Here is a 25,571-nt window from a genome sequence, read left to right on the forward strand (position 1 = left end):
GTTTGCTGTGAGGCGAAACCAGAAAAGAAAAACGGACTCTGCATCTGCAAGCAGGAAAGGCTAGCTTCCTAGGCTGGCTCCCTGTGTGAACCTTAGGATGGCCTCCCACTCATGCCCAGTTGGCTTCCCTGAGAGTCCTCCTCTGCAGTCTTGCCCTCAGTGCCAGCAAGAGGAGATTTCTGTCTCTTGGAAACCAAGCCACTGGTCAAACCAATTAATGAGATGAAATAATCTTCTCATGACCTTATAACTGGGTATTTTCTTTCATGAGGAGGGGGATGGATGAAACGGGAATTTTCCTTAAAAAAATTAAAACCCACAATTAATATTCTCCCATTAATAATTATATTAGTTAAATACAAAGGCCACATTTTACCACCAACTGATAAAGTACAAGCATGTATCTGCCACAAGAACAAACCTAAAACCTGATGTGCTGAGCTTAGTTGTTTAGTCATGTCTGACTCTTTGCGACACACCAGGCTCCTCTGTCCATGGGGATTCTCCAGGCAGGAATACTGGAGTGGGGTTGCCATGCCCTCCTCCAGGAGGATCTTCCCAACTTAGGGATTGAACCCAGGTCTCCCGCATTGCAGGCAGATTCTTTACCCGTTGAGCTACCAGGGAAGCCCCATACATGATAAGTTTGATATGCATAATGGCTTGATATACATTAATCACTACATTAAAAGCAATTTAACTTTTTAAAACTTTATTGATTTACCACTTGATTAAAGCATGGGATATTTATTTTAACAGTATTATACATAATATTTTTACATAGAAAACTTTACATAGCATTTCATATTATATAATTCTGCTTATTCTTTCAAAAATGTATACATCCATTGGGCAAGGAATGCTTTTCATTAAATTACCAATATTAAATGCACTTAATCATCGTGTATAGATTAAACAAAAGTAGCTATTAACTAATTTTTAGGCATTTTTAAGGAGGTAAAACATACATTTGCACATAAAGAAATATTTGATGCAAATATGCAAGATAAAATTTTTTAAAAATCAGAATACTGAGAAAAACTACACTTTTGATGAGTGTCTTTTTTTGAGAGCACAGACTTTCACGTAGTCATTCTTTTAAATACTCAGCTTTGGTTTCTTTGTTTCCCAAATTACAAAGCTGCAGATCACAAACTCCAGGATTTCGCATGAGTTTGAGCTATGCCTACTTTTAACACAAATTTTAGAAAAGAATTCAGAAAATGCAGTTAAGGACCCAGTTTCTATTTAAACCAATATCCATTCGCATCATAACAACAAACGTCTGAATGCGATGGTCATACTTGCATTTATCAGCAGGTTCCTGTAATAACTACTCAGTGTATAGCCATAATCACAAAAGAATGATGAGAAATTTTTTAGTTTTTTTTTTTTTTTGCATTTTGTACAAAAGTCACCTCTCAGAGGAAATGTTGTTTCCAGATATTATTAAACAATTCCCATTATGTATGTTCTTTGGTTGTACGTGAGGAGTGACAGGAAAAAGGTGTATTTGACTAAAGATGCGTCATTAGAAATAAAATTTCCCATCCACCGTTTGTTGTTAAGATGCCAAAGCTGGTGATCTCCCTAAAGGATGATGAAGAAAAACAAAATTGCTCAAAGCTGCAGTATTGTAACAAACAGAAGCTTCTCTAGAGACCCAGCACAAATAATCAACACTTAAAGCAACTGAGAAAGAAATAAGGCCTTGGAAACGCGCTGCTCTCCTCCGTGACATTGTGAACGGCTGCTGGCCCAGGGCTGCGGGGTCACCCCTTTCATGGATGTCTGCGGGGTGGCATGCACCACATTCGCCGTGAGCTGGGATAGATTTATTCACAAAAGAGAATTTAGGCTGAATGGCTTATTACTGGAGGTAAGGGATTTTCATCTGTATGTCACGGTCCACTGACAAGAAAAAAAATCACCCTAAATGGTTTGACATCCAGTTTTTAAAAGGTCCATGCTGGTACAATTCAAATGCCTCACTCAGAAAATCGAATCTTTTAAAAAAATGCAGCTGAAAAGAAATTCAAACCTGAATGTTTCGGCAAGGAACAAAACGCACTTACACATTTCCTATGCTGTGAGCGGAGGGAGAAATGAAAGAGGAGGCAGGAATACATGGGCAGAGTCCTGCCGTCCCATTCAGTGAAGAAAACGTCCCATGAGACCCTCAGAGGGGAAGCGAAGATCTCCACGCAGGGACGCGGCTGGACAGATAATGTATGAGTGGACCTGCGTGCGCCCCACTCACACCCTCAGTGCAGGCGGCGATGGGGACGGCCGACTGGCTGAGGCTGTGACGAGCCACAGAGCCAGCGAGGGAGTCAGCGCGTGGCTTCCACGCTGCAGGGTGAGGGTGTGACGGAGTCCAGGACTAGGACGTCGTTTGTGCCAGCGTTTTCCACTCACAGGAAAACACTCTCCCCCTGCCCCTTCCTGCTAAGTGTCAGAGCCCCTCTTCTCTCATGGACGTAGATAACGTAAAAATCTAAACATCTCTTCTTTTCTTTGGTAGAGAAATTAAAACACTTTTTTGGGGAAAAAAAAAAGTAGAGTACTGCTGGCCAAAACCAAACATTTCTCAAGGCTGGTAGAACACACACACAAAAAAATGTGAGAAATCGGTCTCTTAGTAAACAAAAGCACCAGAAATCTTTCTCTGTAAAGAAAAACTATCTGATTTTTTTTTTAGATTAGGTTCCCAACTGACTAACTTCTAAGGCACCAGAGTTGACCTCAACAGAACCCAGTTTATAGGACTACAGGGCATAGGTAGCCATCTGCATGTTTTAATACCTCTGTAACGGTTCTAACGCTGAGGGCTGCTCTTGGCGAGCAGAAGGTGAGGGCAGAGATGAAGCCTGTGTTCTTTCTCACCGACTTGAATCAAGTCAGCTCCCACACCAACTGCTTGCAGGCCTTGGGTCGTATGCATAGACTGCCCACTCCACAAGCTGCACCACAATTCAGTTCTATGGCAGCTAAGAGTATTGCACCATCATTAACATCATAAGGACCCCAGAATCTAACCCTTCCAGAGAACTCAGCTCCTCGGCTCTAATTAACGGAAGCACTGAACATCGGCCACCTCTTGCCAAGGTCACGGTCAGCTGCACTGGCCTCACAATGGCACGGGTCTGCTTGGGTTCAACCCGCGACACGTGGCTATGGAGGCTCACAGGAGCCCCCTCCTCACGCAGAGTGCCCAGCACCCTCCCCCCATCTCTCTTTTGAAGGCTCCAATGCTGGGGACTGTGCCAAGCAGAGATACTCCCCTCCTCACGCAGAGTGCCCAGCGCCCTCCCCCCACCTCTCTCTCTTTCGAGGGCTCCAATGCTGGGGACTGTGCCAAGCAGAGATACTAACTGTTGGTATACTCACTATTCTGAGGTAAAAATAAAAGGTTTACTCAAATATAAATTAACTCTCTTAAATTACTACTTCATTTTTGTTACTACTTCATATATTAGATGGACAATGTATTCTGGAAATTTTAATACCCCCTCCACAAATACTTCAAGGAAGACTAGCCATCTTCATTCAATTGTTTCCTTTTTCCTATAGACTTTTCCTCCCCCAGTTACTAAAACAGGGAGAGCCAGAAGCACTACATTTGTTTTTTAAACCTTGCAAGCTCTTAATTCTAACTTAATTACTAAGCTCTGCTTTCAGTCAAATCCTCAGTAATTATCTTTTTTTAAAAAAATGCTTTAAAAATCACCCAGTCATGAACAAAACAGGGAGGAAAAAGAACAAAGAACTCTTTTTTCCCTGTACCTTTCCCCAAACTAACACAACTACAGTTGACTCACAAGTGACAAAAACACCCAAACTCCTCCAGCACATTCAAACAACAAAACCCAGCGTGTTTTAAGTGGCACGTAGCCGTCACAAGAAATTTTATTAATATACTCTCTAGTAATCACGAACCTATACAGCTATGTTCAGTATTTTCAAGGAGGGTACTTCCTCTGACGGGAGTGAAGAGCCAGTTGTGGGACTCTGCATGACAGTGACGGCGAGTGCAATGACAGGTGACACGCAGTCCGATGGGTAATGAGGAAAGACTGGCGGAGACGAGACAGACTCCCCACCTACTGTGTCAACTGGGTACGCAGCAGTTTAAAGGAACACCGCAATGCCCGAGTCCCGGGACTCTGATGGAACCATCTTTACCCAGGCCTCTCTAGCTTCGGGATGTCAACTTTCTGCGGTCTGACCCTTCTCGAGATGTGCCAGGCAGGGGCAGCTTGAGGACAGTTCCGCAGAGATACAGTGGTGCCCGCAGGGGCCAGGGCTACCAGATTGGTGACAGGCTCCCCGGGACTTGTGATGGCTCTTCTGGAATCCATATCTTATACACAACGCCTATCCTCAAGAAGAACTTCCGCAGAACGGCTCGGAGCTCAGGAATCAGGTCAAACTGCATAATTTCACACAGGTAGGGGTAGTACATGGAAGCATGTGCTTTAAACTTGAGGTGGGAGAGAAGGAGAGAGAGAAAATTAGACGTGGAACTCTTCTTCTGACCCTGGTTTTCTGCAAGTGTTCATCTCACCCTGGAACTTCTTGCAAATAACAGTGGCACTTTGCTCCTCACTGTTGGGACATAGGTGCAAAAAATTGCCAATTAAAACTTCTTCTAGTTATACCTAACGCCAAACACAAACGGCGAACAGCCTTGCTACCAAAGTCAGTTTTCATTTCAGTAAATCAAGATTCCAGTTCTAATCCAGGCTTTCACAACCTCAACCCTCTCTTGCAACAAAGCCACAGTGAACATCAGGTAGTTGTTTAACAGCAACCTGCCTTTCTCCACTGGGGTTCTTTGAGAGAAAAAGCCCAATAACCTCAGACACCATTGTTCATAATGAGTCAGCTTCTCACCAATGCTCCGAGAATGGTGCTAGTTATGTAACCATCCCTGGGAGAATGGGGAAAGTACTTACTTCAAAGTCTCAGTATAAAGCCAACCCAAACCCAATTCTGGTGAAGACATTACTTGTTTATACCTTTTCGTCATTTATTTTGAGGGTTTTTGTTAGAAGTAACAATAGGAGGCTTGTCCAGGCTTCCCGATGGCTTTCAGAATTCACCGTGATGAAATAGGCCAGGGCCTCGGAGCACACACTAGAAGAACCAGCGGAGGGGGTGTATGTCAGACAGAAGAGGAAGGGCACACATTTCACTGGAGTGGAGAACTCTGTCATTTTTTTTTTAAGACTTTTTATTTTGTATTGGAGTATAAGTGATTAATAATACTGTGGTGTTAACAGTTTCAGGTGGACAGCAAAGGGACTCAGCCATACGTATACATGTATCCATTCTCCCCCAAAGTCCCCTCCCATCCAGGCTGTCGCATAACACTGAGCAGAGGTTCCTGTGCTCTACAGCAGGTCCTTGCTGGTTATCCATTTTAAACACAGCAGAGTGTCCATATCAATCCCCAACTCCCTAATGATCCCTCTCCCCCATCCTCCCCATCAGCAACCACAAAGAGAACTCTCTAATCTTGCAGTGAGTTTCTAACGCGCACCTGCTCTGGCTGTGCCATCTTGAGCAAATCCCTGAGCTTCAGTTTGCTCAGCTGTAAAATGGGAATAAACAACTGTACCAAACTCAAGGGGCCGCTGTGAGGATGAAACTGAACAAGGATATTCAACGTAAGGCCAGTGCAGGCTGGGCCGGTGGCGGGGGCTCAGTCAGGCAGGGTTTGCAACACACCCAGCACAAGAGCCTGTTACCCACAGTTAACCACGGCCCCCCACTCTCTTCTCACACAACACACAACAGCTAGTTTTTTAAACACGCTGGGTTAGAAACTTAACACTTATGTACGTCCTCCAGAGAAACTGCGTTGAGACTGTAGGTAATTCTCTTTTGGACTTGATGTTAAGTTGAAAGGAGCTGCTGCTGTCCCCTTTATTTAATGAATTCATTTTTCAGTTTATGACTTGTCATATATTTTCTTTGTAAGATGACTGAAAAGGGCAAAAAAAAATCACTGAAGAGAAAGAAATTCCCACAACCCCATCACTCTAAGGAACGTGTGTGCGTGCTATGTCACTTCAGTCGCGTCCGACTCTCTGCAACCCCACTGACTGTAGCCCGCCAGGCTCCTCTGTCCTTGGGATTCTCCAGGCAAGAACACTGGAGTGGGTGGCCGTGCCCTCCTCCAAGGGATCTTCCCCAACCAGGGGTGGAACCCGTGTCTCCTGAATCGCAGGTGGATCCTTCACCACTGAGCCACCAGGGAAGCCCACTCTAAGGGACACATGGCATTATTCTGGCATATTTCCTTCCAGCTATTTTTGGTGACTTTTAAAAAGCAATGCTGAAATATTACAAGTATATATGGTTTTACTTCCTGCTTTTTTGTGGTGAAACTTGTGTTATGAGCATGTTTCCACATCAAGGAAAATTTTATTTTTTTAAATTATTTTTAGGCCACACTGTGTGGCATACAGGATCTTAGTTCCCTGACCAGGGAGAAAATCTACGCCCTTTGCATCAGAAGCTTGGGGTCTTATCTGCGCTGGACTGCCAGGGAAGTCCCAGAAAATCACTATTATTTTTTTCCAGAAGATTATTTTTTAAACACTTCACTTACAAAATTTCATTTATTTTTTGGCTGTGCCATGCGGCTTGCGAGATCTTGGTTCCCTGACCAAGGACTGAACCCAGGCCATGGCAGTGAAAGCCTGCAATCCTAACCACTAGGAAACCAGTGAATTCCCCCAAACTTCATTTTTAAAGGCTGCCTAATATTCTATCATAGGATATACCATAATTTATATCCTATGATATACTCTGATACGCAGCTGAGCTGTTTTAAATTTTTTCTCTTTATATCTGCAATGAACGTTCTGTGTGAGAATCGCAATTCCCTAACAGTGGAATTATTGAGTCAAAGAGAGATGGAATTCTTTAAGGCTCTTGAGATACATGTATACACATGTATACACAGATATATGTAAAATGCCCCGTGATTTCCAGGAAGACCCAGTGGTGCAGGAAGAGCACGTGTCTTGTCACATGGTTGTCAGCACTCCACGTTAATGTTTTCAAATCTTAAAGGAGTGCAAAGAGGCGTAGACACGGCATCTTGCTCACAGTTGCCCAAGAAGCTGGGTGGCAAAGATCTACTTCTCTGCAGAGGACTCTCTCCATGGCATCCACTGCCTGCCCACTGCTGCATTTCTGCACAAAGTAAGTGCATCCTGGTGCCCACATGATTCTAGTATGCTTCTCTTGGGAAGCAGGAATGGTGGGATGTTGGAGCTGACAGTACTCTGGAGGGGACCTAGCCAGGACTAGGGCCTGATGACTCTGAGCTCAGGCACTTTCCCCTGCTGAGGTTTCTGTGCTTTAAGAAATGATACATGCAAGAAGTGAGGCCCTGTCCTCTTTAGGGCATTAAGAAAACTGGAATAGAAGAGTCACCCAAAAGAAAGAAAAAACAAAAAGGAAAACAGTTTCTAGGGAAGTCAACATATAGGTATTTTTCTCCTACTCTTTTCAAATCACAGTACTGTTGTAAAGCATTTGGCATATTACAAATAAGAAATCTAATCTGAAATAATTTCTTCTTACCTTAAAAGTCGCTGCTGAATTTCTTCCCAGGAATCCCTGCGGTTCTCATCGACATACATTCGAAACAGGATCCTCAAACAACAGGCCAGGCTGCTGGTTTCTTGCTTTAGAAGATTGGGTTTAGACTTGCCCTTAAAACCTAGGATCAGGTAGTCATGTAAATTGTGCATGCTCCTAGGGTAATGCTGAGAAAGCATGTGGGACCCTAACATAGTTACTTCAGGAAATATTGAACCATCTCACATTTAAAAAAATAAAATTATTATTTATTCGGCTGCACAGGATCTTAGTTGCAGCATACGGAATCTAGTTCCCTGACCAGGGATGGAACCCAGGCCCCCCGCACTGGGAGCATGGAGTCTTAGCCACTGGACCACCAGGGAAGTCTCAGTCTCACATTTTTGACACGGCTCAACTGTGATACTGAACAGAGGCAGCCCTGACGTTGCACCCTCCGTATTGGACATATGACACTCGACACACCCTGAACTGTTCTCCATTCAGACTCTGCTCACTGGTGGGTGAAGCCATTCATTTCATCTTCTCAAGTGTTATGGCTCTTTAAAGTTCTAGCATGTTTCTTGAGTTGCTAGTTTTTTTTTTTTTTCCCCACAAAGCATATATAAGAACACATTTTCTTAAACAAAGCAATACCAATCAGCCACTGGGATGTGTAAACCACTCTAATAAGCAAAATCTTATTATTGGCAAATCATAAAACACCTACTTTAAACCTAAAGAGAAAACTGACATTTTAAAATTATGGGCTAAAACAGGCATCTGGGGAGAAAATTAACGGTAATATTACAAGAATTATATATCAAGTATCACTTTCATACAAAGTTCACAAAATGAGACTCCTACTGTCTTCACCCCTGTACAAACATACGTGTGTGTCTACACACATACACCACTCACGTCCAGGACTTTGTATTTACATTGGAGATGGGAGAGAAAAACCCCTAAAAGCCCCAGAAAATGTACCAGTGTGTCTGTTTCTCCTAGACTTCCACAGTTTTTATACCATCATATTAACTTTACAATTTTAATCTAATGTAAAATTTCTTGACTTGCTAGGTTAAACTCTAAACCAATTTGTTTTTCCATCAAATACTGAGACTCTCCTGTGTGCCAGGCTATATTACTGGTACTGGGATGAAATTTCCCTTCTTTCTCCCTCAAGTGTGAAAACATCTGTTAAGTTATTTCAGCTGTGTGTACCACACCAGGGACTTTCCAAAGGCTTAACGGTTTAGGACGGTGACCGGGGCGACCACCTGTCCCATCTGTGTAGTCTGCCTTACCTGCTCGCCACAGGACGGTCCGTTGCTCATAATTGGAGTTGAAGGCCTTTGAGAATGAATGGGACTCCTGCAAGCAGTCCAGGAGCTTGAAGAGGTGCTGCGAAGACATGTACTTGTACATGCCCTGGTCCTCCGTCTCAATGTGGATATCTGTGTCCAGCGTGTCTTGCTGGAGAGGGGAGAATAACAGAGCTGAGTAAGGAAGACAGACTGGCTCTGGACACGCGGGTATCAGGGCTCTCCAGGAGTCCTCCTCTCTGTAAGGCACACTGCCTTTCTCAACAGCCTCAACGGTTTTCCATTTAGACCCCGCTCCCTGGCTGGGAGAGGATGCGCTGAGCTCCTGCACGACGGCAGGCTCTGCGGGCGTTTCAGTTGTGTCAGTACTGCCTTCACTGCATGAACAGGAGTGTGCGTTTCTCCAAGTATTTCATTACAGATTTCCTTACACGACTGCACTGTCTGCTTCTTATTTTATGAAGAAAGTGGAAAATGAGAAAATCAAGCTGTAGTACCCGTGACAGAAGCTGTGAGGCTCAGAGCATAGTGAAAGAAATTCTCAGCCAAAGCCCACGTGGCAGCTCATCTCAAGCCTCATCACATCATCAATGAACTTCAGTAGGTCTGACAATTGTGTTTTTAAATGTGAAGGGAAAAACCATAAAAATAGGTATGAATTGCTAGAAATTTTTATTGAACATGTTGCCTGAAATGTCAGACATAATTAGGGATTTTATATTTGCTGAGCCCTCGAGGAAAATGGACCACATCCCTCCCTATAAGCCAGAGGTTACAGAAGGGCAGAGTTCGCAATACTCCTGAAATAGATCTATAAATTCAGTGTAATCTCCATCAAAATTCCAGCTGACATCTTTGCAGGAATTGACAAGCTGATCCTAAAATTCATAGGTAAATGTAAGTGACACAGAACAGCCAAACAATCTTGGGAAAAAAAAAAAAAAAGCACAAAGCTGGAAGACTCATACTTCCCTATTTTAAAAAAACTTATTAAAAAAAAAAAAAACTACAGTAATCAAGACAGCGTGATACTAGCATAAAGACAGACATACAGATAAATGGAACATAACTGAGAATCTAGGAATAAATCCTCAAATTTATGATCAAGAGATTTCTAGCATGGATGTCAGAATAATTCAACGGGGAAAAAATAGTCTTTATATTGAATGGTACTGGGATAACTGAGTATTTACATGCAAAAGAATGAAGGCAGACTCCCTATCTCCCATCATATACAATAAACTAAAAAAAATGGATCAAAGACCTAAATATAAGAGCTAAAGCTGTAAAATTCTTAAAACAAAATGTAGGCCTAAATCTCTGTGACCCTGAATTAGGGCAATGCTTTTAGAAATAATTTTACAAGTACAAGTAACTGGAGAAAAAACAGTAACATTACTTTTATCAAAATTAAAAACTTTTGTTCTTCAAAGGACACCATCAAGAAATTGAAAAAAAAATGCACAAAATGGTACAGATCATATATCTATGTGCTGAGACTAGTATCTAGAAAATACAGAAACTCTTTCAATGATAAAAAGATAAATAATCCAACAAAAAGGATCTGAATAGGTGTTTCTCCAAATATGAGAATAAATCCACAATGAGCTACTACTTCACACACATGAGGATGGTTGTAATAATTTAAATAAAACCAGCAACACAATGATAACCACTGGTGAGGAGGTGAAGACCCTGGAACCTTCACACACTGTTGGTGGGAATGGAAAATGGTCTGGCTGTTTTGGAAAACAGTCTGGCAATTCCTCAAAAAGGCAAACACAAAGCTACCATATGACCCAGCAATTCTACTCCTAGGTTTATACTCAAGAGATTTAAAAACGTATGTGCACATTAAAATTTGTACAAAAATGTTCACAGCAGGATTATTTGTAACAGCCAGACAGTGGACACAACCCAAATGTCCATCAACTGATGAACAGACAGACAAGACGTGGCCTGGGCACACGCGGGATGTTATTCAGCCACAGGTGAGAACAGTGGAGGAGGGTGCACGCCACAGCACAGCGAACCTGGAAAGCGGCGAGCGGAAGGAGCCAGACACAAAAGCTCACAAGTTATACGACTAACACAACATGTAATATCTGGGTTAGACAAACCCAGAGACAGAAGACAGATCAGCAGTTGCCAAGGGCTGGGGCAAGAAGGGAATGGGGAGTGATACTGATGGTCAGGGTGTTCCCTTTTGCAGTGATTAAAATGTTCTAGAATTAGTGGGGAAGTTTGCATAGCTTTGTGAATATACTAAAACCACTGAACTGTACACTTAATAATATAAACAAAACCCAAAAAAGGATAGCCTTTGTGCTGCATCTATCCCTCAGGTATAATTATAGTATTTAATAAACAAGAGATTTCCATTTTTCAGGGGGGTGGCCTGCTGCACAGCTTCTGAGATCTTAGTTCCCTGATCAAGGATGGAACCTGCACCCTCAGTGTGAAAGCACGAAGTCCTAACCACTGGATTGCCAGGAATATCCCCTGAAATCTTGATTTCCGACGCCTCTTGAAACACTGGAAGACTGTCACAGCTTCACCCACCAGGCGGCAACTGGCCCTGGAGCAGGGAGGTGGCGGGGCTCAGCGGCCTCCCACTGTGCCCCCCGGCCTGCTGCCCCTACTCACAGCATCTCCCAGGCCATGAAGCACTCAGGTCTGCGACCTGTGGTGGAAGGTTACCGTCCCACTTTTGGACACTGAGTTCTGTTTCCAAGCATACTGTATATACAAAAAGGTTGCATATACATAACAAAGGTATACTTTCTGAAGGAAAAATTGGGACCTTTAGCCACTTAAGTTTTCCTTCTCAGTTAGTTACGGGTTAACTGTGTATCAATGATAAGGAGCAGTCCCTATGATTAATAACACATTTTTTTTGAAGCACCAAGGCAAGGGGTGGAATCTCAGCAGTGGAATGCTGGTAAACCGGCTCTCTGGGAAAGGCTGATTTTCAGTGCTTGGTGATTTCTGTGGGGTACACACTCCCGTCACGGCCAGTATTAAGTGACCAGTACCCTTGTCGCTGAACACAGGGCTGGGGAAGTGAGCGTGAGGGGCTCTGGCGGCCAACCCAAGGTGGCTCCAGCACATCACCGCACCCGGACAACCTCCCCACCGGCAAGGACGCTCTTCTCCGGCCCGCCCTCACCTGGGCGGCAGCCATGTGCTCTGCATCCTCCCTCTTGCTTGTCGCGGGGTAGAACACGATGTTGTCGATGGTCTGTATCAGTTCCAACTGGACCACACACTTGATGAGGAGGCTGGCAAACAGTTTCTGATCTATATTAGATGATAAAGATTAACCCTAATAATGATTCAGCCAGTACTGAGTTCACTGAGCTCTTCCTGTGTGCCAGCACAGATCTTGATGCTGCAGCATAACAAGGAATAAGCTGGACAAAAATCCCTGCCCCCCGCCATGGCAGAAACAGACAGTAAACAAGCTCTTTAAGTATAAGATACAGGATGTCACACAACGAGGACACAGGGTGGGGGGACTGCGAGTTGGAAGGGGTGCTGTCAGGTGGGGCTGCGAGCTGGCCAGAAAAGGTTCTCTCTGAACATGTGCTTTCTGAGCAAACACCTGAAGAGGTGAAGCGCGTCAGTGACGCAGGTCCCCTGTTCTCCAGCACGTTTCTCTGCTCTTCTACAGACCGGCTCTGGGCTGTGCTCTGTCCACAAGAGGCTACAGGTTCCTGTGGTAGCTGGCCTTGCCAAAGGGCTGAATCTCAGCTGTGAGGGTCGGGGGAAGGGGTGCAGCTCATGTAAATTCTTAGCTCCTGGATCGCTAGATGGAGCAGCCGCTTTCCATTTTTTCTGCTTCCATATCCCTCAGAATCTGCTCCTGCCTGTTTCAGTAGCTGAAATAGTTCTCTGTGGAGAATTTTCCCCGCTTAGATTATGATGTTGTTTCTGCCTATGGACCAGACTTCGACTAAGGTCTCATCTTCTTAATCCCTGGGTTCTGGGACAGCCCATGGCTGATCTGATTCCAGTCCAAGTACAGCTTCCTTTCCAACTTATTGTTAAAGGACCAGAATGTTGAAAGTATTAGATAAACGTTAACAGGGAGCTGGGTCATCTTCAAGCTTTTGAAAATGGCTATGAAGTTATACATATAAAAATTCTCCACACAGAATTAGTTTTAAGTGAAAAAATATACAGTGGAATTGCAATAGATGTAAACTTATACTTGTTCAATGACACCACCACCTTGGACCCAAAATAAAAAGAAAGAAAGTAAACAATGCAAGTGTGTCAAGGGTTGCGCCTGCTGCTCTATGCACTGAGCTCATCCCTGAAAAGGAGGCGGAGACGGAAAACTGGGAGAAGCAAAGTTCTATTCCCTGGAGAACTGGCAGGGCCTCAAGTCCCAGGCATCTCTCAGGATTTAAGTGTCTTGCTGCACCCAGTGGTTCCACTGAAGAAACGTCCACTTGTTCCTTTATCTGGGGCTGATGAGGACTCAGCTCCATCCTTTGCCTGGACTCTGGAGACACCCTGGTAATGCCACAGACATGGAGGAGCGGGCCTGCAGTCTCCAAGGTGGCACCTCTTGAATGAATTCCAAGGGTGGTGATTTTCTAGCCTTCAAAAGACAATGGTGACCACACAGGGCTTTGTCTAATGCGCTGCCTCAGAAGTTCATGCCAGTGTGGACACCTACAGACTGGTGTGTTGAGAAGAGGGTGAAACCACTATGAAGAAAAATGTCAACCACAACTTTAAAAAAAGACCAGACTAACACCAGAAATGGTTCAATTTCTCAGTCAAAAGTGTCTGAATCTTGACTCTACAACGTATTAGCAAGTCATGTCACCCGAGACCTTGTAAAATGGCACCCCCTCAGACGGCAAGGATAACAATCACGTGAAACTGTACACGCATGGGGCACACAAGTGCCTGGCTCACAGCAACTGCAAAACCTATTTTTTAAATGACAGACAGGAAAACACACCATAAGCAACATTAACGGATAAATCAGCAAAAGTAATTTGAAACTTACATCCAGCAAAGGGATCTCTAACACACAAGCCCCCTCAAATTAATAAAAAGACCAACAATCAGTACAAAATGAGCCAAGATTACAAACAGAAAACAGAGCCAAGAAAACAGAAATGGTTCTTAAACACAGGAAAAACTGCTCAGTTTCACTCATAATTAAAAACTGCATATTAAGACTACTCAAAAGATACCAAGTATCACCCAGGTGTTTTCAAAGACCATGTTAACAGGTGTAACCTTAATAGGCAGCAACCTGGAATTATCTATCAAAATAGCAAAGGCACTTCTCTTCTAACCTAGCAATTCTGTTTCTGGGGATTTGCTGTACAGATAAACTCACAAATAACACATGTATTATGTGATTCAATGGAGTGTTGTTTATAACAGAAAAAGACTAGGAATAACATAAATATCCACTGGTAGGAACCCAATTAAGCAAATAACAGCACAGCTACAGTGTGGGGCAACATACAGTAGTATAAAAGGGGGTGAGAGCACTTCAGGTACTGATTTTGAATGATCTCTAAGTTACATTAGAGATAAAGAACATGAACGTATTCTATAATGTCTATAAAAATGGTGGAAGAGAATTCATATATAAATATAAATATGCATTATATGCTTGTGTAGATGGATATGCATTTGCTTACACATGAGTCTCTAAAAAGGACTATTAGCAACTGGTGACACTGGCTGCCACAGGGGAGGGGAGCTGCAGACTGAGGCTCAGGGGTGGAAGGCAGGCTCACAGCCTCTTTACCTCTCTGCACCGGCCAAATATTTGAATCACATACATGTGTTACCTACTTAAAATAGCAAACAAATAAAAACAAAAACAGTAAGAAAAGGGGTCTTACTTGCATATGGTCTGGCTTTCCAGCCGTCATCGGTCGGGTTAGAGAGTTGGCTCTGACCCCTCTCAGAGGCATTTTTATCAATGCTGCTTAAAGACTGGCGGTCCAGATCCACATCCTGGAAGTTAACCAGAGAGAAACACAATGCTCACTCCTCCATTCACAATTTAGGACCTGTGCAGAGATGTGCCTGGTTTTAACACTGCTTTCCCAACTTGAATGTGTAAGTGTCTTGCTGAGCTTGAAGTATACAATGCAGCACTTTTCAGAGGCTGCATGGGAGAGATCATGAATTTCAAGAATTTCTTTCTCCCATTAAAATTTCACATTTTCTGATTCCAACTTAGGTGGCATTTCTCTACACACTATGATTTCATGATGAGTGTGACAATTTTTAATGAGATCAAGTTCAAAAATAAATGAGTATGGTAGGAGCTTTTTTTAAAGTTGACAGCAGAAAGTTAAACAGAAAATGTTTACATACTGTGCTTTATTTTTAAATGGTTATATCCCAAAAGCCTTTCAAAATCTAACGCCTTTATAGTTATTTGGAAATAGAAGCTAGTAAGACTCAAGGTTTACCCTGTAAACCACAGTATTTCAAAGGGATACTACTTCTTTATGGGGCCTTACACAAAAAACGAAAACTATTTCATCGGTGAAGAGAAAAGCATTCTTTTTAAGATTTCATTTTTTGGATATGGACCATTTTAAAGTTTCTTATTAAATTTGTTGTAATATTGCTTTCTGCTCTGGTTCTTTTTCTGGCCGTGAGGCATGTGAGATCTTAAAGTTTTCTGGCCAGGGACTGAACCTACACCCCCTGCATTGGAAGACAAAGTCTTAGACCACTGGACCACCAGGCAAGTCCCAGGAAAGCACTCTTTATGTAAGAGGGCAATAAACAAGAATAATTACACCAAAGCAGTATTTACAACGGTGAAAGGCCAGAACTGACTGACACTTCAACAAGAGAAAATCCATTAAATAAATTATAATAATGTGCAGCCAGGGAAGAGGCTGTTCTCAAAGACTATTTAAGAATACGGAAAAATGCCCACAATGGAATTAATACATCATGTACAAAGTGAGCCCAAACTGCAAATGTGGGTTGCATGTGCTCAGTCACAGAAATAAAAGCTAGAAGTGCTTTGTAGCTTTTATTGAGTGAAGTGACTTATTTTCTTAATACTTCTTTGTACTTTCAAAAGAATACATTAATGAATATATACAGTGTTTAGCTCTTATAGGGCTTCCCTGGTAGCTCGGATGGTAAAGAATCTGCCTACAATGCAGAAGACCCGAGTTCCATCCCTGGGTCGGGAAGATTTCCTGGAGAAGGAAATGGCAACCCACTCCAGTATTCTTGCCTGGAAAATTCCACGGACAGAGAAGCCTGGCGGGCTACAGTTCATGAGATCGCAAAGAGTTGGACCCAACTGAGGGACTAACACTTTCACTTTCAGCTCTTATAACCTTCCTTACTCACTTTCCATCAGAAAAGCCTAAACTCCTTAGGCTGCTTAACTTTTTACTATGATATGTGATCAGAGAAAAGACAACTGAAAAAAAAAAAAAAAATCCTACCAAATGTTTTTCTGCTGGATCGTCCTCCATTCCTACAGGTCTCCATGTCAGCAGACTTCAGGGAATGCAAGAGAAGGAAAATAATCAATGTGAAGGGCAGCCTGGAGCTTTAAAACAACTGAACATAGAAATAAAGAGCAGTGATCACATTAACACTTACACGTGGGGGATGGTTGTTTTGAAGATATCCAGCATACAATTGCATGTTTCATCCCAGACGTCAGGACTGAATTTCTCTCCGTTGGATATTACTAAGTTTTCTAAGCAATTTGTACCTGATCGAGCCAACTGCTCGTTATCTGCAAAATAAAACATCTATCATTAAACTTCAAATGCTGTTCTGATTCCAGCCTGATCACTGATGCTGCATATTGTGATGTGGGGAGACAATGCAACTGGTAGGCTAGTAGGCCTCTAATTAATGAAGCACTGCTAGGGATGGTATTAAAAGTTTTTAGCGTTTAAGTAGGCTATAAAGAGGTAAAATTATTTTTTATACTTTATTGTTAAGAATGGAAGAATGTCAACATTTTGGTACTTAATTAATTGGCTCCTTGTATGAGAAATGCTTTATAAACTGACTTGGAGGAGAAATTGTTTCTATGTTCTAATTTAATTAAAAAATACTCATTTTCACCAATTATAAATGCACTCTTCAGCCTTCATGCTTCTATATGTTGAAAAAATTAATCTCTCACTAAAGACTATGTCAAGAAAAATAATGCCTAGCTACACAAAGAGTACCTTGTTTTACACACCACTGCAACTGTGCAAATACATCAGAAAGAAGAACTTCATTCAAAGTTTCATAGAACTGGGTAAATACGTCACAAATAGCATAAAGTGCATGATTGCAAGTTGTTGTCATCCACTCGGATTTCTGGGGAAAAAAAATTAAAAGATAATGTTTAAAAGGCACTCTCTTTGTAAGGTGAGATGGTAATTCTCACATATCACTGGCAAAATATTCTGAAACGAAATTTGGCAATAGGGATCAACCATCTTAAACATGTGCACATCCACTCATGCAGTAACACTACTTCCAGGAATGAACCCTGAAGAAATAAAGATCTGCGGCTGAAGGTTTATGAATAAGATGTTTACCACACAGGTATTCATCTACTGTAAACACAGACATAAGCCAATGCTCAGTAACGTGGCAATTACATTGGGAACATCCATACGACAGAATTTAAAGTCATTCAGTGATACTTCTGGGAACTCCCTGGAGGTCCAGTGGTTACAACTCTGCCCTTTCACTGCTGGGGCCCAGGTTCAATCCCTGGTCAGGGAACCGAGATCCTGCAAGCTGTGTGGCATGGCCAAAACAAAAAACAAACCCCCCCAAAAATGATACATTCAAAAATGTTAGTTATGTTCAATACACCTTACACAAAAATGTAAATATTAAAAATGATGTTAGATAGACAAATTTTTCCAAAGATATACAAATGGCCAAAAGATAGATGACAAGGCACTCAAAATCATTCATCAGAGAAATGCAAATCAAAATCACAATGAGATAACACCTCGGGCCTATCACAATGGCCATCATCAAAAAGACAAGAGATAACAGATGCTTGAGAGGACGTGAAGAGAAGGGAACCCTTGGGCACTGATGATGGAAATATACATCGGTGCAGCCGCTATGGAAAACAGTATGGAGGTTCCTCAAAAATTTAAAAATAGAACTACCATATGATTCAACAAATTCTACTTTGGGGTATACACCTAAAGGAAATGAAAACATGATGCTGAAGAAACACATGCACCCTCACATTCTCCCAACTGTTCAGAAGTTGTTATGAACTGAACAGTGAAGAGGACCGTGAGGCGCCTGCCGAAAGTGGCAGGTTCGGTGCTCAAGGGCCGAGCGGGCGCACAGTGGAGATTTATTTCCCCTCACTCATCCCCAAATGGGAAGTTCCTCAGCACTACTCGGTGACTGGGAGAAGAGGGCCAGGAAGGGTGTTTTCCTTTTCAAAACACACCCGAAGTGGCTCGCTGTGTAAGACCTCCGTGGGCTGTGGATGCTGACGACGCAACCCTGGGCACAGACGAGGGCCAAAGCGGTTCTTCTCCCATCTCCCCGGGGCAGTGCTTTCGTCATCACCCACCTCTGACTGTTGCTCGGGGAGTTTCATGTTGTCAAAAATCCTGAACACGATTCTGAACAGGTCCTGCCACCAGTGCTTTTCAAAGGTGTGGCCATAGCTCTTCATGATCTCGAACATGACTGTGAGCCCTCTGGGGGAAACAAAGCCGGGCACAGAGGAGGGGATGGGTGGGGGAAGAGGGCAGGGGCCGGGGGAGGCGGGGACTGAGACCCAGGCGGGGAGGTGGGGAAGGGGCCCCGGGGAGGGGAGCCGGGACGCGGTTACCTGGTCCGGACATCTAGCTTGCATCTGTTAATGATGCAGGAGAGCTCAAACAGGATGGGGAACCAGCCTCGGACCCAGACTCTGTCACCAGGAGCCACGTTCATGTCATCGCTTGTGTATTCTTGCAGCACCTACAATGAGACCATCCCTCAGAGGCGGACCCAGCAGGTGAAAGGAAGGAGCCGAACCAAAACTACAAGAAGATGAAAGCTCCTCATTTCCCCTCCTAAAAACCTCAGTTCAGCAAGGGTCTGTTGGGAATCCTGCAGAGACAGAGACCAGTCTGTTTCAAAGGCACATGCGCGGTTTCTCCCTATGGACCTTTGTGAGTTTTAGAGTAAGGTGAGTGAGGCAGATCACGAGAATTCTGGCGGCAGGAGGTTTTACATTAAGAAAAGCGATAAAGGTCAAATGGTGATAGCAAAACCCCCAGGATGATTCAGTATCAGACTGTTCCCAAACGTTACTACAAAAGGAGAAGGGGCAGCAGAGGATGAGACAGTTAGATAGCATCACTGATTCAATGGATATGAATTTGAGCAAATTCTGGTCGACAGTGGTGGACAGATGAGCCCGGCGTGCTTGCAGTCGCAGAGAGTCAGACACGACTTGGCAGCTGAACAACTGTAGCTGTATTACTTAAAAGAGGAGTGGCAGCACCTACTACTGACTAAGCACTTGCTATGGACCAGGAGCTGTAAAGGTGTTTTACATGAATTAACAATTCTCACAATTCCCTGAAGGAGGCAGAAATAATGGTTCCACTTTGTAGATGAGTTAACAGAGGCACTAAGGGATTAAATAAGAGGCCCAAAGCCACGTGTGTAGGCGCTGGCGGTCTTTACACAGTCCAAATGTGAAGCCCTACTTCCTGCCCTGTCTCTGGGGTCCTCAGCCCTCTGTTCCTTAACCACTCTTGAAGAAGCGTGCTCTGTTGCAATGGAGTTTCTCTATCAACGCTGGTTATTTAGCATTAGGCGGTTTCTCGCTGTGCTTCACTTACTGCCCTTGTATAACGGGAATATAATTACCCCTCCTATGGGCCCGATGTGGGGGTTAAACGAATCCACACACAGAACATGCTCGAATGCTGCCTGACATGTACTGAGTGCTCAATCAACAGTGGTCTCATTGTCATCTCATCTCATTGAGCTGTTGCTGGGACCAGATGTATCATCTCGGGGGCGTGCACTTCTGTAAAGAATGCTTAAAAAGAGATCTGTACAGGCCATCAGTTTAGTCCTGCTTGTTTTCACCCCACTGCAGTGTTTTGAGGCTGTCGGCTGACCCACTTTAGGAAAGTGAGATATAACAGGAAAACCCTCAGCATTTTTGGGAGAAAACAAAAGGTAACCTCTAAACGTGATCTCCTGGCTACATCACAGTGGCGTAATGTCATTTCCTAAAAGACAGGTTTGGTTCCTCTCAAATACAATGTCTAGCTTCTTCAGCTTTGCCAAAATTCACAGCTCAACTATTATCTTCCACAAAAACAGTCTGTAGGATACTATATAAAAGTTCAGACTAAATAAAATACTTTCATACATACAAAATAACCAGAAAGGTAAAACCCCTGTTATGGCAGTATGTGGAAATAAACATCTAGTTTAGGGCAAGCACACATTTCTAAGAGAGCAGCTAGAAAAACTCTTTCCCGAGAGAGCAAGGGTCTTTTGTCCACACACCCTTCCCTACCATGGCTCAAACAGCGCTAAGAGGAACACTGTACCCGCGGCCTCTCGGAGACATATTTCCCACAGAAGCGGATGAGCCGGATGGCTTCCATGCTCGTGTCAGGGAAAGCAGCGTTGCAGGCAAACTCCGATAAGCACTTCACAGCATCTTGAAAGGAATCGATGGCTGCAGGGAAATGGTGCTGGAAAATGGTTGCTGGGGAAACAAAGGCACATTTTTAATAAGACCAGGATTTAGAAACGAGGATTAAACACACACACAAACACAGGAGATGATTACTGCAGTGAAAATCTAAGGAAGGCATGTCAGTGGTCTCTGGAAGACAGGGTTTCTGATGAAATTATTCAGGAACGAATGCCCTGAGTACAACTAGGGCTAAACTGCACTGCTTCCTGAGCTCAAGCAATGAGGTAAAGGCCCAAATATTCATTCATTCAACAAACATTTATTGAGTGCCAACCACATGCAAAGTGTGTAAAGCAACTATAATGCAATAAAAATTAATTAATAAAGAATAAAATTATGGATAAGATGGGAAATAAAAATCCCACAAAGTGTGGTTGTGGGCACCGGGGACAGAGATAAGCAGTCAAATTTCCCGCCTTTGCTCCAATGGGTAAGATGGACAATAACCACCTCAATCAGTAGATACGTAAAATAATCCCAGGTGGGGTGGGTGCTGGGTGAGGGGACAGAGACAGGAGAGGCTGGTGGTGGGGGAAGGACTCTGGGAAGAGCTCCTTTCTGAGATGTGGCCCTAAGGAAGTGAGAGGACCGCCAAGAGAAGACCAAACTGTCCATTTTAGGATGGAGTCAGCAGAACCGTGAGGGATATACAAACGTGGATGCATGTGGGGTTGGCCCAGAGGGTCTGCCTGACGGAAGCCGAACACTGAGGGAAGCGCTGGCCCCGGTTCTGTGACCCTGAGCACATCCCTTCATTCCCTGGCTGCTTCCGCCCTAAGATCACACCTGGTGCTACCTTGCTGGGACCTTGTGAGGACAAAGTGAGACACGGAAGGTCAGTGAGCCAAAGCTGACAGGCAGTTTAAAGTCGACAGTTTTCAAAATCTTACAGATACCACCTGAGAATATGAGTGACAAGAATTAAAAAAAAGTTAAAAGACCTCAAAAAAAATCAAAGCTGACCTGATGTCTTACAATGTCCACCAATAGCAAGACCGGGAAACAGGCAGGCCCAGGGACTGAGGTCAGTGCAGGGCGCAGGGCCACGGCGCGAGTTCTGGGCCAGACGGCAGGCGGCAGGCTCCCTCCACCACCTCCCAGCGGTGTGACCTCAGACAAGCTCTCCTCCCCCACTCTCCTGCGTCTGTTTCCTCTTCAGTGAAACACTGAAGTACTGCTTTTCCTATCAGTGGGCTCAAACAACCCCAGACCAAAACTATCCTAGAAAAAAAATTTCAGAAAGTTCCCAAACTCAAAGCTTGAATTTGCTGCATGCCGGCAACTAGGTACACAGCCTTCTTATGTTGTATCATGTGTTACGAGTAGCCTACACTTGATTTAAAGTATGCGGGAAGATGTGCATGGTTTTATGCTATTTCATCGTAGGGGCCTGAGCATCTGTGGATTTGGTACCTGAGGAGGGTCTTGGAACCAGTTTCTGACAGACATGAAGGGATGACTGTATTATTACTCACAGTACTCGTCCTACAAAGCTGCTGTGAGCAACGCACTGGCAAACACTGACCCGTCGCTCCTCGCGGAAATGGAGTTGTGAGCCTGTGAGCCTGTGCTCAAGATACTTTGATCAACCTATCAACACACAAACTTGCTTTGTGTGCATTCCTGTCTAAAGACAGTTCAGTTCAGTCACTCAGTCGTGTCCAACTCTTTGCGACCCCATGAACCGCAGCACGCCAGGCCTCCCTGTCCATCACCAACTCCCGGAGTTCACCCAAACTCATGTCCATCTAGTCGATGATGCCATCCAGCCATCTCATCCTCTGTCGTCCCCTTCTCCTCCTGCCCCCAATTCCTCCCAGCATCAGAGTCTTTTCCGGTGAGTTAACTCTTCGCAAGAGGTGGCCAAAGTACTGGAGTTTCATCTTTAGCATCAGTCCTTCCAAAGAACACCCAGGACTGATCTCCTACACTATTTTGTTGGCTCACTGACACTGAACTTGCAGCCAACAGCAAGGCAGCTCATGCCTGAGCGAAGCTAAGACATGTATTTTCTCCATAAAGGACCACACAGACGTCCTGCCCTTAGGAACACTGGCCAGCACATTAGCACTGTGCTATGGACTAATTTAAAAGGTAAAATCACAAACTAAGACAAAGATGCCGAAAACACGGCAGTGAGTTTTTGTTTGTTTGTTTGTTACCACAGAAAGGATACTTGTTTTTTATTTGGCTGTGCCACTCAGCACGCAGGATCTTAGTTTCCTGACCAGGGTCCAAACCCACGGGCCCTACGCTGGACATGCAGACCCTTAACCACTGGACCGCCAGCAAGTCCCCACTTGTTTATTTACAGTAAAAAAGCTGAAACGCGGAGGCCTTGTTCAGCCCAGCTGGGAACAGGCACCCTGGGGGACGAGCGTTTTGCTGCTGTGTGTGTTCATGTCAGCAAACGACCACCAAAGGGCCAGGAACTTTGGTTTTGGGTTACGTATAAATTTTAGCGAGTACATGAACTCACACACACAGAAACTGAATAATGAGGGTTGGCTGTGTTTCCTTTCACGGTTAAGCACATGTCAAGAGCCCAGCATGCCACGTGACACACGAGTACAGCACAGAGTAGCTGAAACGAGGAAGCCCCTTTTGGGAGTAAACCAGACAGGAAGTAAGTGGTCACCCTCCTAGACTTGCATGTGGGGCGTCAGTCGGGAGGGAAGAGAGACACTCACTGACGATGTGGCCCGTGGTCTGGAAGGCCAGCTCCACGATGTTCCCGTCGTGATCCGAGGCCGCCTGGTGGAACACGGCGAAGATGTTCTTCCAGCCTGAGCGGATGTTGGCCGCCTGGGAGTTCACCATCTGGGCGATGCAGCGGATCACCATGTCCCGGATGGTTGGAGACCTGAGGAAGGAACGGGCAGCCATGTCATCTGTACTTTGGACAGTGGGAACATAAATGAATATGGTTCAATCCATAAAAGCAGTACTTAAAAAAAAATTTTTTTTTAAGCATGTAGTAATCCAGATTCATTAAAAAGAAAAAAATTAGAGACAAAAAGAAAAAAATAATAGGACAGTCAATGGGGCAGTTAGTTGCCTCGTCAGCGGTCATCCTCCCATCTCCTTAGTAACAGAAGTCTGATTTCACCTGGGCAGCCACATGCTTGATCTCAGGGAACCAGCATAAACAGTGTAAGCAATGTGACAATCTTGTCTCATGTGCCAGATCCTCAATTTCCCAGTCTCCCGTGCAGCTAGGGGAGCCATGTGATCTGACATGGGAGGGGAGGGGTTTCTGGGAAGGTTCTGCTTTTGTCTTAAAAGGAATACACTTGTGAGGCGCTGCCCTTTCTCCTCTTGTTCCCATTCTGATGGTGGGCTCTATCCCTTTAAATTACTCCCACTGTGAACACGGCATGATGTCTGGAGCTGAAGCCTCCATCCAGCAATCATGAAACAATAGGCTCAAGGAAGAAAAGTACCCTGTTTTAGGTCAAACAAAGGGACAGAAAGAACCTGGTTCCTTGGTCACAATTTGGGCTATGGGACCAATGCTGGGACTATCTTCCTCTGACTTGTTAAGCAAACAGTCCATAGCCTTGTGGTCAATTTTTCTGGCCCCAAACATTTAGAGTAACATACTCATAATTCTTCCATCCAGACATGTGGCCTGTGTACACCATTCCTAAAAGTGTATATCCTCTCAGATTTTGGGGCAGAGATATTTGTGTATGCTAAATACATACACTTGGATGGGAATATACGTATGTAACTTAAGACAAATATTTTAAATTATTACAAAACAAAACCTGAAGACAGAAGAAATAGTCCATTTCCTGAAGCAGCTGCAAGGTCAACATGGTGCTCCCTGGATGTTTACAGTAGATTAGAATGCCTGTCTTTTAACACACCTCAGCTGACTGCCCATATAAGAGTTCTCCCTTTACCTTGACACTGTTTTTTAGAGCGGTTATCACCACTGACTAAACATCTTGGGTTTATTTATCTATCTCACTGGACTATAAACAGGGATTAAAAAATTTTTATTATGGAAAATTTCATTTACATAAAAGAGAAGATGGGGTAATAAACACACATAGACCCGTCACTTAGGTGCAATGATCATCAAATCAGGGCCAAACAAACCAGGAACTTTTGACTGTTTTCTGTTTTGTTGTATGGTTGGCAGTGAGAACAGTACGTAGCCAATGGCAGGCCTCAAAAAATACAGGCTGAGTGAATGAATGAACAGAGTGACTAATTCAGAAGGACAGCTGTCCTGACCTCCCTTATTACCTCCCTGGGGCATAAAGGCTGGGTCAGACAATTGCTCCCCCTGTTCAAGGATACTTTGGCAGTGGCCCTTTCTCTGAACTCCCTTGGCACCAGCCCACGTAAGAATGCATAATTTCTATGAGCTGCAGTGGTGTAATCTGCCCTCTGTGGAAGGTGACGGAGAGATCTCAGTGGGATTTACTTAGAGACAATAGGTGTGAATCACAGTCCACTCATTTTATCTGCTTCCATCAACAAGAGAGGAAAAAAGACCAATTGTGTGGTTATTTCATCACAAAATGCAAGTGAGCTCCACAAGGACAGAGACTTCATCTACTACCTGGTACAAGGTACTCAGTTTGTTAAGACTTTTAGACCCCAACAGGGGTCTAAGGATCTTCCAGAATAATGCACATACCTGTTTTTCTTCATAATATGCTCAAAAGGCCTCAAAAAGTCTTTCTGGAAACGGAAGTTGGCTAATTCTCCCTTCTCAAGGAACTTCATGGAGAGCTGCCTTAGTGAGTCCACAGCAAAGATAGCCACGTCCTCATTGGGGTTACAGCCGACCTAGGCAGGAACAGGAGGAGAGGTGAAACAGGCACAGCGGAGCAACTGTGGACGTGGGGTTCTGAACCTCACACACAGCCTGCCTTCAAAAGAAATGCTCTGGGAAAACAGAC

The 25,571-nt window shown here is 44.0% G+C and overlaps 1 protein-coding gene across 5 annotated transcripts in view; it reads right to left on the reverse strand.

Moving 5' to 3' along the window:
- Nucleotides 1-695: 695 nt before the first annotated feature.
- ARFGEF2 (ARF guanine nucleotide exchange factor 2) overlaps nucleotides 696-25,571 on the reverse strand; it is an 83,726-nt gene continuing 58,850 nt past the window's right edge. For all 5 annotated transcript variants that reach the window (XM_086331486.1, XM_086331488.1, XM_086331487.1 and 2 more), the window contains 14 exons: nucleotides 25,307-25,458; nucleotides 23,343-23,515; nucleotides 20,501-20,661; nucleotides 18,772-18,902; nucleotides 18,508-18,637; nucleotides 17,135-17,270; nucleotides 16,551-16,689; nucleotides 16,391-16,445; nucleotides 14,807-14,921; nucleotides 12,094-12,224; nucleotides 8,907-9,075; nucleotides 7,603-7,741; nucleotides 5,022-5,139; nucleotides 696-4,483 (listed from right to left, as the gene is read on the reverse strand). In XM_086331486.1, coding sequence (XP_086187612.1) covers nucleotides 4,307-4,483; nucleotides 5,022-5,139; nucleotides 7,603-7,741; nucleotides 8,907-9,075; nucleotides 12,094-12,224; nucleotides 14,807-14,921; nucleotides 16,391-16,445; nucleotides 16,551-16,689; nucleotides 17,135-17,270; nucleotides 18,508-18,637; nucleotides 18,772-18,902; nucleotides 20,501-20,661; nucleotides 23,343-23,515; nucleotides 25,307-25,458 — 1,926 coding nt within the window. In that variant the 3' untranslated portion in view covers nucleotides 696-4,306. The remainder of the gene's footprint in view (nucleotides 4,484-5,021; nucleotides 5,140-7,602; nucleotides 7,742-8,906; nucleotides 9,076-12,093; nucleotides 12,225-14,806; nucleotides 14,922-16,390; nucleotides 16,446-16,550; nucleotides 16,690-17,134; nucleotides 17,271-18,507; nucleotides 18,638-18,771; nucleotides 18,903-20,500; nucleotides 20,662-23,342; nucleotides 23,516-25,306; nucleotides 25,459-25,571) is intronic.

Source organism: Bos grunniens, chromosome 13 (genome assembly GCF_055505025.1).
Source record: "Bos grunniens cultivar Pamir isolate PY7600 chromosome 13, Bosgru_T2T1.0, whole genome shotgun sequence".
NCBI classification, from domain to species: domain Eukaryota; kingdom Metazoa; phylum Chordata; class Mammalia; order Artiodactyla; family Bovidae; genus Bos; species Bos grunniens.